General features: G+C 51.2%; 1 protein-coding gene across 2 annotated transcripts in view; it reads right to left on the minus strand.

Annotated features, from left to right (window-relative positions):
* Positions 1-13,825: 13,825 nt before the first annotated feature.
* AIFM1 (apoptosis inducing factor mitochondria associated 1) overlaps positions 13,826-18,640 on the minus strand; it is a 28,122-nt gene continuing 23,307 nt past the window's right edge. For both annotated transcript variants that reach the window (XM_006204005.4, XM_006204004.3), the window contains exons 14-16: positions 16,123-16,247; positions 14,424-14,620; positions 13,826-14,089 (exon numbers count right to left, since the gene is read on the minus strand). In XM_006204005.4, the coding sequence (XP_006204067.1) occupies positions 14,018-14,089; positions 14,424-14,620; positions 16,123-16,247 (394 nt within the window). In that variant the 3' untranslated portion in view covers positions 13,826-14,017. The remainder of the gene's footprint in view (positions 14,090-14,423; positions 14,621-16,122; positions 16,248-18,640) is intronic.

Below are 18,640 nucleotides of genomic sequence, written 5' to 3' on the forward strand. Positions count from 1 at the left end.
GGGGGGAGTCGAGTAGACGCCAGGGAGGGCCAGGCCGAGGGAGGGGGCGGCGGGGGCGCCCGGGGAGGGGGCGCGAGCCGGCGGAGACCTGCACTGAGACAACCGAGCGAAAGGGGAAATTGCACTAGAGACACACACGTCCCCGCAGGCGGCGGCTGGGGCGGGCGCGAAGGAGGCAGGGCGGGAGGGAGGGAAGAGCCGGAGGGAGGGACCGACGGGAGGGACCACGAGCGGGCGGGGTGGGGGAGGGCGCGAGGGAGGAACGAGGCGTCTTGGTGGAAACAGCGCCCCTCCACCCCCGGCCCGCCGCGGTCGCCAGCACGGCAGGGGGAGCCGTGCCAGGGGCCCGCGCGGCCTCTCCTTCCCCTCCCGGCTCGCTCACCCCCGAGGGACCACGAGAGCCCGCCCCCCCCTCCAGGGCCCAGGTCGCGCGCCCAGCGCCCCGCGCTCAGCTCCCACGCGGCGCGTCCCGGGGCCCCTGCAGCTCCCAGCGGGAAGCCTCCGCACAATGCCTCACAGAGAAAGCCACTCCATTCCCCGGGGGAATCTGGAGGGCTATGTCCGGCCTGCGCACTCCACTCGCTTGACGCCTTTGGCCCCGGCCCTGTGCTCCAGATGATTATGGAGCGCCTGCTGTGTGGCGGACCTGGCGTGAAGGCGGGCCAAGCGGGTGGGCGAGGCCAGGAGATGCCCAGAGTACACAATTCGGGAACGATATGCCAAACATCGCGGAATCCGGGGCCAAATGCGTCGTGCACTTGGCGTGACTGGACAGTCTGGGGGATTTCTGAGGGAAGTCGAGCCTAGGGCTCGACAATGTGCTCCTGGTGGAGGAGGCCAGGAGAGTGTGAATCAGGGGAAGGGTTGGGGGAAGACGGGTTGGTGCAGCAGGTGCAAAGGTAGCCAGGGTTGGGGTGCTGGGGAAAAGCTTATGTCCTCCTCCTGTCCAAAGCCAGCTATGCATGGGGTCTCCACTTGAACCCCAGTCTCTCATTCTGCTTCCCCCTTACCCTCTCCTCAGACCTGCCTCAGCATCCACATCAGCTCTCCTTGCCCCCCTCCCCACAACCTGGTCCTAAAGCTAGGAGGCTCTAGGAAGGAGTTGGCTGGGAATTGCCACTTATGGCTCCACATGGTCTGGGGGAGGGGCCCAGCCAGGCCTCAGCCCTGCCACCTCCTTGGCAGAAAGCAGTAAAGCGGAAGGGGCCCCAGGGGAGGAGGGCTCTCTGAGGGGTGGGGGCGGCCCAAGGGCCTGAGGTTCAGCGACCTGCTCAGCCACCCGCATCTGTCTTTCCCCAGCCTTGGGAAAGTCTACTCCCTGGCACAGGACTAGGGAGCAGGAGTGGTGGTGGATAATAGCCCGTGAAGGCAGCTGCAGATTACTGGTTTCCAGGGAAAGACCTAGACGCTGGACTGGGGCACGAGGGCACCTTGAAACCTCTTGGCTACCTAAAGTTGAGTCCCTGAAATAAGAGCCAAGGGCAGATTTCCACTTTTTTCTCTTGTAAGTGGGCACACTTTCCCCAGGGGATTCCGGATTCTGAAGACACACGATTTTCTGTTGTCCTCTAGCCCATGAGACTCCCCTCTCAAAATTGTGGTAGGTCTCAGCCATCCCTAAGCCCCCTTTACCTTGATTTTCTCTCCCTCCCTCCCTCTCCCTCTCTCTCTCTCTCTCAGACACACACACACAAACACACACACACACACACACACACACACACACACACACTCCCATTTTGCTAAGAGTTCAGTGGTCTCTAACATCAGACAGACCTGGGTTCCTATTGCGGCTGCACTGTTTACCGGCTGTGTGCCTTTGGGCGAGTCACTTAAATTCTCAGAGCTTCACTCTCCTTATTTTTAAATTGGGGATTATAAGAATCTACCTCTCAAGGCTGTAGTGAGGTGTGAATGATATAGCCTACGACTCTGGCATTGCCTCACGCTTAGTGAGCCCTCACTAAATGTTAGCTGCCTTCAGCATCATCTCCGTCTCAGATCGTTTTTCTCAACCCGGCTCTCGGGAGAAAGTCTGCCAGGGCCCGAAACTACTGAGGACTAATGGTGGATGCCTCCTATGAGTTGTGGTTTAAACTAACATTGAATCCTCAAGGCATGGAATTACCAGAGGAGAGGTCTCCCTCTTGGGAAGGGCAGGGAGAGAGGGTAACAATGTGCAGACCAGATCACGGTAACAGACCCTAATGCCTGCCAGTGACCTGGAACCCATGGCCTGTGGGAATCCCATAAGTTCCCACCATCCCCCACCACTGGGAACTAACCACAGCCCCATGCATGACCTGGGAGTTGCAGCGACAGCAAACCCCACCCCCTTGATGAAAATCTGGTGCTGACCTCGCCTTAGGGAGCTGTAGGCCACCTGAACGACCTTCCTGACTCCATTGCTCCAGGTCAGCTGGGCTGCCCTTCCTGATGACCTTGCTGCTCCCCAGCCCTTTCCCCCAGCTGGCTGCCCGCTCTTTCACTTACCCGTTGGGTGAGCCCCAGCCAGGTGGGGCCAGCCTGCTGAGATCACCACTCCTGACGACAGCCACGATGTCTCTGCCAATGGCTCACTCCCTGACTTGGCAGGAATTCCCCTTCTCCAGTTGCCCATGGATGCCCAGGCTGTGCCATCCAGTGCACACTCTTGGCCTCTCTCCTTCCAGACCTGTTTCCCCCGCTGCTATCCAACCCCAACTTGGTCCCCTCAGTCCTCAGAGCCAGGGTCCTTCTGGGAGCCTCCTGGCTGCCCACAGCCTGTGGAGGGCTATCTCCCTGCTTCTGTGCTCTACTTGCCTTTCCACCTTGGCCACTTTCTCAGACCCTCTTTGTCCCCTCTCTTAAGCAGTGCCTGATAGCCTATGTTCTGCAAATCACTCCAGGTTCTCCAGAGACCAAGTGGCTGTTTGCTTCCTTCCTCCCTTAACCCCTTAGCTTCAACAAGTTCTGTTCAAACCTGTGACCAGAAGAAAACACCACAGTGCCACAGCTTCTGTGGCCATGGCCCTTACTTTCCACCACAGACACATGCTAGAAGAGTTGCCTATCAATCAGACTTTCGGAATGAGAAGCATATGCACAAGCCAGGAGAAAAGTTATGGTTTAAAAGGAATCTCCCACCCCCCATAAAGCTAAGTCCCCTCTAATCCTTTCTATACAGCTGGCAACCATTCCTCTGTTGATACGTTCAGTAACTCCAGATTGGCCTCTGTTGGCTTGACATGAGGAGGCCTTAGGTAGCTCCAAAGGACAGACAAAAATCTTTAAGTCCCAGATTGTGGCTGGGCATCATAAGGAGTTTTTGTTCTAAAAAGATTGTTGAGTAGCTGAAAAATAGAAGGATTCCTTGGGATAGGTTATACCATCCTGGGAGACATCTATTGTCTGGCCCATATTGGGGGGGGGTAACGGGGAGTAGGGTGCCCAGGCCAAAGCACAGGCATGCCGGTGGGAGGATGTAGTTGGGAGCAACTTCTCAGATCATGACTTTCATCTGGCCAACCACCTTCCTTGGCTGGGGCTCTTGGAAAGCCATTTGGTTCCCCCCGCCCACCCTGCTCTCATTAAAATGGAGAGTTTTACATTTCTCCTCCAGGCCTTTACTGGGACAGGCCCTGGCATCCTGAGAGCCCCTACAAAACTTCAGAGGAGCACTGGGTTTCACTTCTTGGAGGGGCTGGCCTGGCCTGTGCAGCCTGCCTGGAGGGAAATGACAGCCAGATATAGGAGGTGCCTGGAGTCAGTGCTCTGCATGTCCACCCTGGGCTCAGCGGCTGCTGGGAGGTGCTGTCCCCATTGCACGCACAGCCAGGGGAGCAGGCCTTGTGTTTGGGAAACAGATTCAATGCCCTCTGGGTTGATGTAGGGGGTTGGCATAGGGACAGGGACCCAATCTTGAGGTTCATTTGCAAAAAATAAGGAAGAATTGGCTTTAGGCAGTGTTCAGTAAATGAGGGCAAGCCCTCTGGAGTCTCTGATCCCACTGGTCCCTAGCTTCTATCTTGGGGCCGAGGCTTAGCCTGGAAGATTCCCTTGGACCAGGGCCGAGGGCAGGCACCTGCTCTGGGGCATCTATCAGAGGCAGCACAGCATCTTGAGTTTCGGGGCCACTGTCTAGTGGAGCCAAAGTTAACCCCTCAACCTCTGACATCGGCTGGCCCAACACCCATTCTTGTGTGGAGGGGCAGGCTCACTGGGCCCCACAGCCCTGTGGAGATTTCAAATGACACTCCAAAGGTGCCTCCCCTCAAGGCTGCAGGAAATCAAGGGGACTTAAGGAGGCCTTGGCCCAAGGAGCTGCTGCTGGGGGCAGGAGTCAGTATTGGGGTACAGAGGGATGCCAACACAAGGAGGCCTTGTTGGAGGAGAGCACCAAGTGATTTCTGTGGCCCCTGAGTGTGCTAGAGGACAGGGACACAAGCAGCCATCGAGCTGGGCATTCCCTCCTCAGATGGAGAGGAGGCTCAGGAGAGCAGAGGGGGCTCCAGTCACATTGCACGGAGTTCTATACATTCTATATGGTGAATGGCACCCCCTGGAGTTGTGCAGAGAGGGGGAGGTAAGGACAGACCCAGGAGAGCTGAGGAGGGGCTCTTGAATGGAAAGGAGAGAAAAGGAAGGACTCGGACTGGAACACCATGGTAGGGCGCTGGGCCTGACTCCAGGCCCTCGGGACTGGGGAGGACGCGCGGTAATTGGGAGACACTGTGAAGGGGTCTTAGCTCCCAGTTGCACTCACTTCACATCCTACCAGAGGGCAGTTCAGGGGTGAGATTTGCACCGGGAGGCAGAGAATTCTGCTCTTGCAGGATTGCCCCATCCCACAGGGACACGAGGACAGGCCTGAGCCATGCTAGACAGAGGCCCAGCAGGAGAGCAGGCGCTCCCCAGTTTCCCCACCCTGCCCCCACCGTGGGGGTCGAGTGGAGTTGTTGTTGTTGTTGTTGTTGTTGAATCCAGAAAAACACAACATTTAACGTCTATAAAGGTGCAGTATGAGTCATTTCACGGAATGTCTAGGCCCCTTTGCTGGCAGCAAACAAACTTTCCAGCCCTCTTTTGAGGAAGCCTTCCAACTGGGCTGCTGCCGCTGGTTTGTGTGTGAGAGTGTGTGAGTGTGTGTGGATCTGTGTGTGGGATGGGTCTCTGGAGGACCTTGCCTGCCTATGTGTGAGTCCGTGTGGGTCCCTCAGATGTGAGTGAGAGTGCAACCGTGGCTGGGGTGTGTGTGTGTGTGTCTGCACACACACATGCACGCACATGGGCTCGACTCTTGGATGCGAGTGTCAAGTCCCCTCATGCGTGCGCGTGTGTTTGTGGAGGGCGTGTGCATGTGTGTGTCTGCAAGGCGGTGTGGTATGTGAGCCTGTGCCTCACAGGGTGTCTACGTGTACATTTTTTTTCCACATCGCTGCCAAATTATCTTCCCATCTCTCCCCTCACGAAGTGAAGGGCTAGCTAAGGGAAGCTAGCGGTCTAAGTGGGGGGGCAGCTGCGGAGTGGAGGGGGTTGGAGGGAAACCAAAGCAATTCCACTCGTCGGAGGAAAGTGTCAGCCAAGGATGAAACTGAAACCGAGGCAGCAGCTCTAAGGCACCAGCACCCTGGGATCGTCCTGGGGCTTAGGTTCCTCCCACTCCCCCGCCTCCTCCAGCCGGCTATGGAGATTAGTCAGCCTGAAATTCCCATCCCTGCAGCCTCGACTTGGGGTTGAAGCAATGAGGCTGGTCTAGAAATTGGCCCATGGTTTGCACGTGACCCCATTAGCGCCCATTATCACATTAACACAAATTAGTATATCAGATCCTCTCCCCGTCACCTAGTGGAGCGCAGGGCCAGGCTGGAGGGAGAGGTCACAGTTCTGGGAGGAGAAGCCAGCATGTGAGCATCAAGGGAGGGGGCAGGCTGAGGACTGTGGCGGGTCAGGTTGGGGACAGAAGGAGGGCACAAGGGACATCAAGCTTTGACAATAGGATTCTTTGCCTAGGTTGTGCTCTGGGAGGAGACACCTTGAGGAGGGGGTTAGTAGAAAGGAGGGGGTTTCCAGGAACAGCTGGGCACCGCCCTGTAGGAAGGAGGCCCGGGCTCTGAGGTCTGGGCGGGAGACAGACGGTATTTCTCCTGGCACACAGGGAAACCTGGGAACGTTTAGGATCCTTTGGGTTTTTTTTCCCCTTTCCTCTTCTTTATGGAAAATCCTTAGATAACTTTCTCAGATGGCTCTGGGCATCCTGCAAGCAGGGGAGCTGGACTGACTGACAGAGAAGAGGTATCCAGAACACTAGTACAGGGCAAAGCTTTTATATCTTGGCACAGATAAGGGTGACACACTCTACCTATGTATTTATATGTAAAGTTGTATCAGGGGAATAACCAGCCACTGGAGACTCTGGAAAGGGTGAGACTGGAGCCCCCGCCACTTTTTTTTTTCAGCTTAAAGGTGTCTGACCACAGGTTATTTTTGTGCCCTGATATTCTCAATATGTTAACTATAAACAGCCACCACATAACCATGAACCAACACGGGAAGGTCAGCTGCATCATGACTTCTGGAGCTCAGGGCCTGCACCGAGGCAGGGCACAAAGCTCTATCAACCGAGACCAAGGTTGCAAGTTTGAGCCCTAAATGGGCCTCTTCGCTTTTTTTTTCTCACATAGCTGCTCGATCGACAAGCACGAAATCCCTGACCATCGCCCAAGGCTGAGTCCCTACCCCTCATCTAGTCCAAACTCTGGTCCCAGACTGCGCTCCAACCTAGGCCATAGTCTATCCCTGGGCAGGAGATGCAGTTTTGGTCTCAAGGGAGCCAGGCTGGAGAGTGGCTGTTCAGGGAAACCCACCCCTAATGCCCGAGACGCGACTCAAAGTTTCCATTCTACTGCCCGCGGGTCGAGAGCGCCATCCCCGGAGAGGAAACGCTGACCCTGAACCGCGATCCTTTAGTTGGGGGTGAGCCGCCCCGAGCTCTGCGGGGCCCGGGAGGTGGCCCGAGGGACCCTGAAGAAGCGCTCACCAGGCAGCCCCACTTCTGGACGCTAGCGCAGCAGGTCGGCTCTGGGGACTCTGCCGCCACTCGAGTGGAAGCGCCGGGTCCGGGCGGCAGTGGGGATTGTGGCGGCCCCTCCTGCCTTCCTCTCGCCGCCCCCTTGCTGGGCGCGCGCGCCCAGCATGGGCGGGATCCCCGCGGGTGCTGAGTTTCCCCTCCCGACCCCCAGCTGCGAGCCCAGGGCGCCTCTGCAGCGCCACCTGCAGGCCGAACGGGCGCAGCGCCGCATCTCGGGCCGAGGCGGGAACTGGCTAGAGAGAGGGCGGAGGAGATGGGGAGAGGTCGACTCCGCGGCTACGAGCGGTCCACGCTTGCCAGCGGCCTCCTGGTCCCGCCCGGGTCCCGCGCCCCGTCCAGTGCCCCGCCCGGCTCTCTGACCTTCTACTCCTGCTGCTGCACGCGGAGCGGCCTCCTGCCGCGAGCGCCTCTTCTCGGGAAGCGGTGAAGCCACACTGAGCCCGATCTGCTGACTCATGAGAATCCTCCCCGTCTCCGGCACACCCCTCGAAACTTCCCCTCAATCCCTTCTTTCCTGCCCCCACTTCCTCGAGCCCCAGCAGGTGGGTAGGAGTGGCTTCGGATTCCCGGGGAAGGACCTGGTGGGGCAGCTGGGAGGGGAGGGGAGGGGTGGGCGGGAGTCTCCCTGGAGACCTCGGCGGCCGGTCCCGGCCCCACCGCGCCGCGCTGTTCTGGGGCGCACGGGGTACGCCCGGGAGGGAACTGTATGTTTGCGACTTTGTGTAAAACTCCCATTGAGGTATCCTTTGGCAAGTCTCCACCTCGCACAGTGAGTGCCTGTGGAGGGGATGGCGTCTGGGAACCTCCTTCCGTCCTCCTCCTCGGGACTTGAGGACTGGCCCGGGTGTTCACTTAGAAGCTGAGGTCTTTGGGAGCCTCCTGTTCCAATGAGCAGGCCAGGACAAGGGCTGGCGCCACCAAGGGGACAAATGTGGAGTGCTCTGAGCCTTGAGCTGCCATGGACTCCTACTAAAAGTCCAACTGATAAGTCACTGAAGAGGTCACTGTGGCCTTCCTCCTAGAATTTGGTACTGGTCCAGGCTAGGTTGAGGTGGGGGTGACTCTGAAGCCACAGGTTCCCTGTTTTCACCGCCACTCTGGCCCCCACACTGTGCCATTAGTTTGAGGATTCCCACGGGAGTGGGAAACCAAAATTCCACTCAGGTTGCTTGGGATATTGGTCTCAGTAAAGGTGGCTGAAGGTCTCAGGCTCGGGCTATAGAAGGCTTCAAGCTGGAGGGGCTCTACTGGCCTCCTCTGAAACACCTAAAGCTCCCCTTTCCCTCTGGAGGAACAATGATTCTTAAGCATCCTCTTCCACCCTGTATGCAGTTGCCTTCATCTCTACAGTAAGAGCTGGGAGGTGAAGCTTGCAAGCTTCCTGGCTCACTTGTCTCTGCACTTGGGGGCAGGGCTCTGCCAAGGCCATGGCCTGTGTGGAAATGGCCATGGACTAAGAGCAAAGCAGGTATCAGGCTAGTCTCGCAACTTGAGGTTTATATGGAATGAGGGGGCTTTTTCTGAGCTAATTATCTCAGCATCAAGTTGAAAGCTGCCTGGGTTATGGTGGCTATATACCAGCCAGCTCTGCAGGGTGTGTTTGTTGGGGCTTGGGAGACACTGAACAGTTGGGTAGGAATGTATGTGCTAGGATCATGGCTGAGAATAGTCTCACCATAAAGCCTTGCTGGGGAAATTCCAGGCTTGAGGCCAGTCTTTTTTAGGGACTAAGGGATGCCACCTTCCATGGAGCCCAGTTTTGAGGCTGTCAGACTCTCCATGGAGAGCAAATCAGGCAAGGAGAAATTTCTAGGGGCCTAGGTCTAGATATAACTTGCTAGGTCAAAGACTCCTAAACCTCAAACTAAAACAAACAATCAAAAAGGACCTGTAAATCTAGTTGAGCCAAAGGGACAGCAGAGGCAATGTGGGGAGACGTTTGTTACGGGCTTTGGGTCCCACTAGCATCTGCTTTAGACCTTAGAGATGAAAGACAACTGAGTCCGTGGAGAAATGAAGAAAGTCCTTGCAAGCACCCGGGAGACTTTTCCATACACAGGAGGTTAGAGCTGAGGGTGGAGGGATGATCTAGTCTGTCGCTGTCATTTTACAGATAAGGCTGCCGAGATCTAGGAAAGTAGCTGCTCTGGGTCATCCAGGAATGGATGGCCGGACTGAGACTCAAATCCCAAAGAGCACTCTTTCTGCTGTGCTCCACAGCTTTGAGAGGAAGAAACGCAGGCAGGGAGCACTTCCTGGAATCTGAAGAAGCAGCCATGGGAGAAGAGAAACAAGGAGGAGAGGAAGGAGGGGAGAAGGAAGCGAGAGGGGCTACTGATCTCTTTGGACAAGGAGACTATCAGCTGCATTCTCTGGTCTCAGTGTATTACACATATGCAGTTAAGTAAACATATTCATGTTCTGTTCTTAGTGATGACAGAGAATGTGCAACCAAAGAATGGAGGAAGGACCATGGTTTGGTCAGTGAGGGAAAAGCCTGGACAAGGCTGAAGCATAACAGTAAAGCAACCAACCTGAGGAGTACCAAAGTTCCAGTTGAGCTCACACATCGTACTCCCCGCACTTCTGTTGCACTGGTAGTTCCTGTTGACTTGTCTGTGTCACCACTAGGTTAAAAAGCCATCGAGGGCAGGGCCTGTAATATTACTCATCTTCTTATCACCAGGGCTGATCGGCCCATGGCATACGGTGGTTGCACAGTATATTTGCTAGCTGGCCAATAAAACCATTTATGAACGTGTGTATGTATTTATAAATTCAACAGCCATGTTGGGTGCTCCTCCAGAAGCATCTCTGTGTTGTGCTGCAAATATCAAGACATCACAGTCGGGACCCGGCCTGGGAAGCCAGTCACCTCTGTCCAGACATCAAATGGGACTCCTGTGCGTCTCCAACTCAGACACAGACCTTGGAGGCTCCACTGGGACTTGGTAAGGTCTTCAATAAAGTACAAGCCTAGGCAAAACTCAAAGGGGTCTCTGCCTGGTGGCGGGCCTCTGGAAGGTATTTTGGCTCTTTGTCTCCAAACTGTCAGTGCCCATCAGCCAAAGACCACCAGGGCACTCTGTGCCTGGACAAGTCAGGTTTATTGCTCACTGCAGCGAGGGCAAATGCACACCATGGAGAAGTGCTGGGAAGGACTTATTATAGGATTTGGGCCAGGCTAGGTGATCTGGGGAAGGGTTTAAGGAAGCCAGGCTTTGCTCTGGACTGGATGCTGTCAGGAAGCAGGGATAATTTGACGACTAAGTGTCTCATTAAATAAATGGTATCGAGTAGGAGGGCAGACTAGAATGAGGCTCCATCTGTAATTGGCCAGGAAGCTGCAGTCACTTGGATTAGCCACAATGGGGGGTGGGGTTTGCTCATCTCTGTGGTTTGGGCACTGTTTGTATTTTTGCCTGTGTTCACACGTGATTATGGAGTGGTCTTGTTTTTGACTCTATCCACCATGGTCAGGATGGCCTTGTATGAGGCTAATGTGTTGTGAATCTGTTTCTGTTCAACGCAACACCCAAGCCTAGTGGGGAGTACTAAGCCAGTTTTTAGCAACACCAAGGCCTTGCTGACAGTCCCAGCCAGCTTCCAGATGTCAGGGGCTATGTTTCTCTTTCTCAAAATGTTCATTTTGAGATGATCCCTGTTTTCCAACCAGGGCTTGGCAGTCCAGTATTTAAATACTCAGACCCTCCCTGTACTCTGACCCAGTCACACCCATGTGTAGAACCAGCCAGGCAGGGGAACGTCATCACTGGCCTGAGCTGTGTGTCTCTGTGTGTGGTTTTGTGTACGTGTGTCTGTGCCACCAGAAATTCCCTGATAAGATGGGAAAGAGGCCAGAAGCAGTCGTCTTTCACCTCCAGGCCCAGCAGGACTTTCCCTCTGACCAGAGAGCAAGGCACTGGGATCGAGTCCCAACAACTGCTAGGGCAGCAAGGGTGGCCGGCTTTAGGTGGAGTCAGGGAAGGACAGAGGGGATACTGTGGCAGCCAAGCTTGAGAGGAGTGGGAAAGGGAAGGGGTAGTGGTGGAAGGGAGGGGAGGGTTCTTTTGTACTAACGGGTCTCTAGAGAAGCTGCTGGTTTTCCTTCAAGGAAGCAGCCTGCAGTAGGTCACTGTGGGTTCCCCACCCCCATCCCTTTCTGCTTTAAGCCTCTTGTCTCCAAAACAGGCTCTGTTGATTAGAACAACAAAGTCACATATGTTGACCTCATCCTCCACTAAGAGGCTTATTCTGACCCCTTTCCAATCAAACACACTTCCTTTCCTCAGGTCTATCTCTCTAGCCAAAGTATGAGGACATCTCTTGCCGTGCCTTACCAATGGCCAGAGGCCAGTACCATCATGACATGGTACCGAGGTGCCATCAGGTATCGGTTGTAAAATGGCAAAGAAAAGCGAGGTTGAAGTCAAATGGGTGGGCTCCAAATGCTGGATATTTTGGCAGAGCCCCAGCTTTGCAGGGCGTTACTAGCCCTGCACTGTGCTGTGGCCCAATCACAGGCCAGCTATCGAGGGCCAAAGCTCAGCTGGCACTGCTCATCTGAACAGTTAGAAATTGTTCCTTGTGATCCTTGGGGACCCAGACAGATTAAATGCATCCTGGGTTAAGTGGCAAGTTGCAGCAGTGAGGGAAGTGATGGGGGTCTGATAACCTGGATAAGAGAGAACAGAGGCTGCAAGGCAGAGACTCATTTCTACAGTAAGCATCGCCCCACCAAGCAACCATGGACTTGGTCAGCACTTTGCTAGGGTTTTGAGGGGAGGGGCACGTTGCCCCATCCTGAGGAAAAAAGCCTCTGATCTGGGAGAGCTTACAATTAATTTAGGGAGCAAACACTAATAATGCAGAGAATTACTTAAAGAACAATCAAGTTCAAAGGCAGTAAGTGTAATTGGAGTTCAGAGGTGAAATCATGCACAGGCACTAGTCCAACTGGTAACACGTCACCACAGTGGGATTTCATTCGGGCCTTGAAAGATGAGCAGGATTTGGATCTGTAGAAGGGAATAGCGATGGTGTTCCAGATGTGAAGAGCACAAACAAGTTTATAGGTGACAATAAACCACACGTGTATGTGCAGATGCACACATGCACGTGACATCACAGGAAAGGAGGCCCACAGGGCACAGGGGGTTGAGGTCAGGAACACTATGGAAGGCTTTGGACTTGATGTGGCTGTTGATAGCGAGTCCATGTACATTCTTCAACAGGGGGTGAGGTGGGGGGACATGGACCGAGTGATGCTTTCAGAAGTGGTCAACTAAGGATGGGCGCGCTGGTTAATCTCCATTCTTGGTGTATCCGCAGTGCTTTGTGTGTCTTCCTATGGACATATCCGACTGTATTATACTTCTGCGCTCACATGTCTGCTTTCCTCACTGGCACCAGGAGCTCCTTAGAAGAAGTGGCCATGTTTTCTCCATCTTCCTATTCTGCCATCTACCTGGCTCATAGTAAGCACTCAATGAATACTGATTAGATGAAGAGATCATTTCATTTTAATTCACTGAATTATTAACAACATTCCATAAAGAATGACAGCCGTCAAAGAATTAGACTAAATTGCACATAACAAGGCGAGTCATAATTTGATCTTTTTAAAAATTTGTGAAACGCTTCAGGATCTTGTGGTGTATTACTGTATAAGTCCCATTTCACATGCTACTAGATGAGCTTTCTACCTACAGATTGAGATATGCCAGGCATCAGATCCTATTTCACTAAACCTGTATACATTTAGTAAGAACCTGTTCTGGTGCAGCTAGTTCTTAAAGTGGACATCTGTCCTGTTCTAGTGTTCAGAAGAGATTTCATTGTAGCTGCAACTCCCTTTAAACAAACTCAAGATTGAAAACAAAATCCAGCCTGGTAATAATTTTCTCTTTACAAAAAGATTCATAATGGACACTTGAAAGTAGGAAAAATTTCCTCTTAATTGAAGTAAGATTTGATTTTTAAAAGTTAAGTAATCAGAAATTCAAAAAGTGAGTTGATTTATGAAACTGCCTTCTATTCCCAGGAAATCATCTATAAAGTGAGGCATGCCTATAAGCCTATTTGAGATGAAAGGGGTTAGGAGAGGACAGATTTCTAATCTGGGGACAGTGGGCAAAGGAGTTGAGAGACAGACCATGATCTCTCAAAGAGTCAGGCTCCAGGTTTAGCCATGAAGCACCAGGTCTTTGATCCTTTGTTTCTGTTTGCAATAAATGTCTTTTCTGCCCTCCCCTCCCACGACCAACCAGTTTGGGGCCAGAGGGTACATACAGGAGTTGTTCCAGGTAGAGCAGAGTCTAGTCCACAGGTTTATGTGTTCACTCATTCAACAATTTACTAAGTACCTACTATGAGCCAGACCCTGTGCTAAGCTCTGGAGAGCGAATCATAAGCAAGACAGTAAAGCCAGAGTTCTGGCTTCCAGGAAGCTGCAGAGCAGCAGGGAGACACAGAAACAAGGAACAGGCTTGGAAAGGTCGGGAAAGTCTTCATAGACCTTCCCCAGAGGAGGGGAGAGGCATCAAGTGCTATGGGCAAGGGCCACAGGAGGCCAATACAGAAAGGTCTGGAGGGGCGAGGGAGAAGTTCAGGGAACCAAAAAAAAGTTTCGAGTGAAGCAGGGAAAGCAAGGCTGAGGAAGATCATGCACTTGGTAGGAGCTCCGACTGGCTTGCTCTCTAATATGCAGAGCTTTCCTCCCTTCACCCACTTGCTCCCTTTCAAAGAGAACAGAAATTAATTTAGAAGAAGCACGTTTTATTTAGTGATGTGAACGTTAAGAATTTGCCTACATGGTTGAAATATTCACAAAGGACTTGATCATTCACACTCATACATCCAGAGGATGTCTGCTGAATAAAAAATGCTCCTTTACCCATCCAAGTTGCTGTCAGGGACAGTGAAGTGCCTGCCTATTCCACGGGGGCCTCAGTCTTCATGAATGTTGAAGAGTTTGGCTACTTCGTTGAGATCTTCATGTTGCTCACCATCCTTAATGATCTAAGGGAGATGGTAACAATCAGTATAACTCACTCCGTGTGCATTTGGGCCACACTTTATGACAGGGCAGCCTGGGCCAGTCCCCACTTCACACTGGGAGGGACGTGTGGGAACGGCTTTCTACCCAGCCCAAGTGAGCATGTGCCAACGGCCAGGCCACCCAGCCAAGTCCGGAGTAGAAAAGAAACAGTCCTGAGCCAAGGCTAGACCTTTGTTCTGCTCGGGCACAGTCTGACCTGGGTGGACAATGCATGGCAGGGCACCCGATGAAGTCACAGGAGGGTTTCCGGCCCACACTTCCCATCTCCTTCTTAGAGCTCTGCCAGGCACCTACCTTCCTTGCTATCGGCATTCGGTTGAAGATGTTCCACAGCACGATCCCCACCACCACTTTGTCCCTGAGGTAGAAGATGACACCTTTGCCGTAGTCCTCCCCTTGAGTGGGGGCCTGGGGAACTGCAGGGTTGCTGGGAGGAAGAGTGATTTCTGAGGCCTCGGACTCTGTCTCACTCTCTGATCGGATACCAGTCCCTGTGGCCAACCCCCAAAAGAAACAAGCAAAGTCAAAACAAAACAAAGTCAGTTATGATGAGCTTGGAAATTCTAGAAGGCAAGTATCTTTCGACACCTGCTTCAAGCTGCTTCTGGATGACTTGTTTTTCTATGCCACCTCAGTAAACACTGGCCTTCTCCATCAACAAAGCCAATAAAAGTTCTTCCTTGCCAGCTCCTGGGCACCGGGTCAGTCTGACCCAAAACTTCCTATTGCATTTTAAATTTACACTATGAATATTTCCTGGTATCTTTTTTCAAACTACAGAAGACTTGCTCTTGTCCTCTGAGAAACATTTTAGAGCTACATGGTCAGTACAATAGCCACTAGCCACATACAGCTATCCTAATTAAAATTAATTCAAAATTAAAGTTTATTTTAATTAAATTAAATTAAATGTAAAATTCAGTTCCTCATTTGCACTAGCCACATTTCAAGTGCTAAAGAGCCATGTGACTAGTGGCTAATGTATCGGACAGAGCAGAGGCAGAACACTGCCATCACAGCAGAATGTTCTTTTGGACGGCACTCCGAGAGAGACACTGGCTGAATCAGGAGAAGGCACTTCCATGTGGAAAAACCATAGTGCAAGTGTTTCCTCCTGGGCGAGGTGGTCGTGGCAGCATGGAGAGAGGGCACGTTGTCCTCTGAGAACAACTGGACTTCATGTAATACTGCTCAGTGGATGGACTTGTGCCCTGGAATTTCTAAGTCCCTGGGTCCCTCTCCTGAATCCACTCCCAGGAGAGGTCAGAATCAAGGTGTGCATTTATGGAATCGACTTAGCTTATACAGGAAAAGGACCTCATATCCACATCATGTCTGCTTTCTCCCTCTTAAAGAGCAACTTGTCCTTGGAACGCCTCTAACAAGAGGACACAGAGGTTAAATAACTTCAGCCAAGGTCACGAAGGGAGAGAGAGGAGGCCTAGGAGTTAATGAAAGAGATGTATGTGGGAGAGAAGTTCATTCTGAGAGAGGTGCCTCCCGTTTAAAGAAAACTTAGCATTAAGATCTGACACATGGAATTGGAGGCAGCTCAAGAGCTACTCAGCCCAGTTCTTCAGTGCCCAGGGCCCGAGGAGGGTAGCAGGTCCTGAACTAACATTCTTAGGCCTAATTCTTGGGATTAGCAGGAAGAAAAAAACCCATTGAAAACGTTCAGGTTTTCTTCATCATGCAGATCCTCCTAGTCCCTCAAAACAAACCTGACTACAGAGTTACTGAGCTGGCCGCCGCCCAGAGCCTAGGATGGACACCCACAGTATCTCAAGTCTATGCTTTGACCAGGATCCCTGATTTCACCAGCTCTCAGACCACTAAAGAACGAGGACTTTGGGTTTGGTTTATTTTAAAGCACAACATGAAGAGAGGCTTTCACTGACAGTTCCCTCCAGCCAATACAGGAGCCCCTTGTTCAGGAGGATCTGGACCACGGCTTCTCAACACTCTTCCAAGAGAAGTGCTTGGGCTTCCTTACCTGACTGCTCTGTGGCAGATTTCGGGTTGTCTTGTGCAGTAGCTTTTGCAAAAACACCAACTGTGGGCAAACTACTGTCAACGAGACCAATAGCTTCATAGCCAACATCAGGGCCCAAATCACTCCTACGGAAGGAAAGAGAAGCGGGTGTTCTGTCAGAGGTGTTGTGAAGAATGACACAGCAGTGCATTTTCTCCAGGACACTGCACTTTCATGCCAACCACAGAACCTGGTATGTGTGACAGCCAGAGAAACGCCAAACTGATTTGTCGCCTGCTAAGGCATGTGGGGACAATCGTGAGAAAGCATGATTATCCCAAACAGCTTTTAACTTAACAAGCCACTATACATATCATGTGTCCATACAGTGATCTACACTGTCCAAAACTGAATCATGTGTTTACCCCCGACCACATGTGGGGAGTGATGGGCTCCCCACGTCGACTTATTCACTACCTTCCTTTATCTCGTTCTAAAACTGCCTTTTAAAACCTTTATTCAACCTCAGCAGCTTTCAGAAACTGCCCCTGATTTATAAGGGATAAATAAAATCAGATTTCAGGATAAGGAGCATGAGGCCGGCATGGGAGGAAGCAGGCAGAGGTGGGACCGACACTTCAGTTTCTGTGGCACAGGATTATTCTTGTTACAAAGTATGAGTAGTGACCAGCCTTTTCTCCACCTCCTTCTCCCTCAGTTAACTGGAACTCAGTCAGGTGATTATTTGCACAGCACTGAAATGAAATCAAAGATGTAAAAGCACGGATTGTATTAAAAGATTGAAGCATGCTCATACTTTGTAAGTGCTTTGGGGGAGGGGGGTGGGTGGGCACTTGGGCTTTGTGGGTGCATTCATGTAATCTGAGACCCTTGAACTTTATGATGGAGTCTTCAATATATTGCTGTATATGAAGCTTTTGTTAATACATTGTACTGTGTTGGCTGTGTGAAGTAAACTAAAACTCTGGTGAACACTCTGGAGTCCACGTTAGTGTAGGAGATCAAAGTGGGAAGGGCTTTAGGGCACTGATAAAGGCCCTAAGTGTACTGTTCAATCCTGTATAATATTTAATTCTTGCAACTGAATCAAAACAGTGTTAAATTATGGCAATATTTGCACTTTGGGAATGAGTACATAACTATGATTACACTCTGCAAATGTCATTTTTTTAAAACTGTTAATAGACTTTGTACCTTTTCTTTGACAAGGATGTGTCATATTTAAATTTTTACATTCATCATGGCTACAGGTAGAACTGGGGAGGGGGAAATGTACTTTTTATGGGAATTTTGATATGAAAAGAAACTAGTCATTTATTTATATAATAGGCTTGGCTCAAAAAGTTTTTTCCAGACTCTGTATTCCTAATGTGAGATGTGACTTTATTTTATTTTTAGTAGCAAATTTGGATGTAGCCTGACAGACACAGCTGAATGTCTTAATAAATTTAAATTTAAAGATGAAAAAAACTTGAAAGAGTGCTCCATGTTTATGGAATTCAGAATCTGAGATATTTTGTGGTTTTTATTAACTGACAATATTTCCTCTTAGCCTTCATTTCTCAAGGCTGAAATGCTTTCTATAAAGAGGCACCATCATCCACTTGATCATTTTATTTAAATTGTTCTTCTTGGAAACTTTTCCTGTTATCATCATGCTGTTCCTAATATGCTAGGAACTTCACAGAATACTTGTAGCAAAAGCACACCATGGTTTTGTAATCATCTAAGCTACTCGAGCTGTTTTGTTTCTGGTGCTCTATATTTTGTTATCTTCTTGGCCACAGAAGCTCATTGGACTGGTGTCTTCGGAGAACAGTCTACAATGACTTCTTGGATTCTGTTTCTGGGACCTGACTGATAATTGTAGAACTATGAGCTACTTTTTTTACTAACTGCATTATCTTACATGTGTTGACCCTGAAACCCGTCTATTATGTTTTTTGCTGCCCACTCATGAAACAGTGTGTGATCGTCCTAAAGTGTACTCCCATCAGCTGAGAATTTCCCCAACAGAAGCTGCTTACAGGCTTCTGGAATCTTGAAGTTTTTTATGTACCCCATCTTTCAAATCAACAAGATGACAGCAGGCCAAATGGGCCCAGCTCCAGTACTCAGGAATTTCCATTGCTAACTTTTTGCTCTCCAGAGAGCTGCCTATATATGTTTGACTCTGCATTGCTGGCCTTAAGGGTTACATATGAGTGATCTGCCTCTTTTCTCAGTAGGTTGGGCTCCTTAGAGTTAGCACCAAAGAGCAAGTAAAATATACTGCCCCCCGCGTCTAAGAGCATAGTTGTGTACTACCTACCGTAGCTGGAGCTCTGCACTATTTTAGCAGAAGTGCTGATGCCATCTCCATTCATTCATTTCGTCTAACTTGTGCCAAATGGAACCCTTTCACCAGAAGGTGGCTTGGGAGTAGAATGCATGGATACGAGATGGAATTTTCCCCACTGTGTATGAAGCTAACTGACCCACAAGGAAACCACATGACATAACTCTGGTTCCATTAATT

This window comes from Vicugna pacos, chromosome X (assembly GCF_048564905.1).
Source record: "Vicugna pacos chromosome X, VicPac4, whole genome shotgun sequence".
Taxonomy (NCBI): Eukaryota; Metazoa; Chordata; class Mammalia; order Artiodactyla; family Camelidae; genus Vicugna; species Vicugna pacos.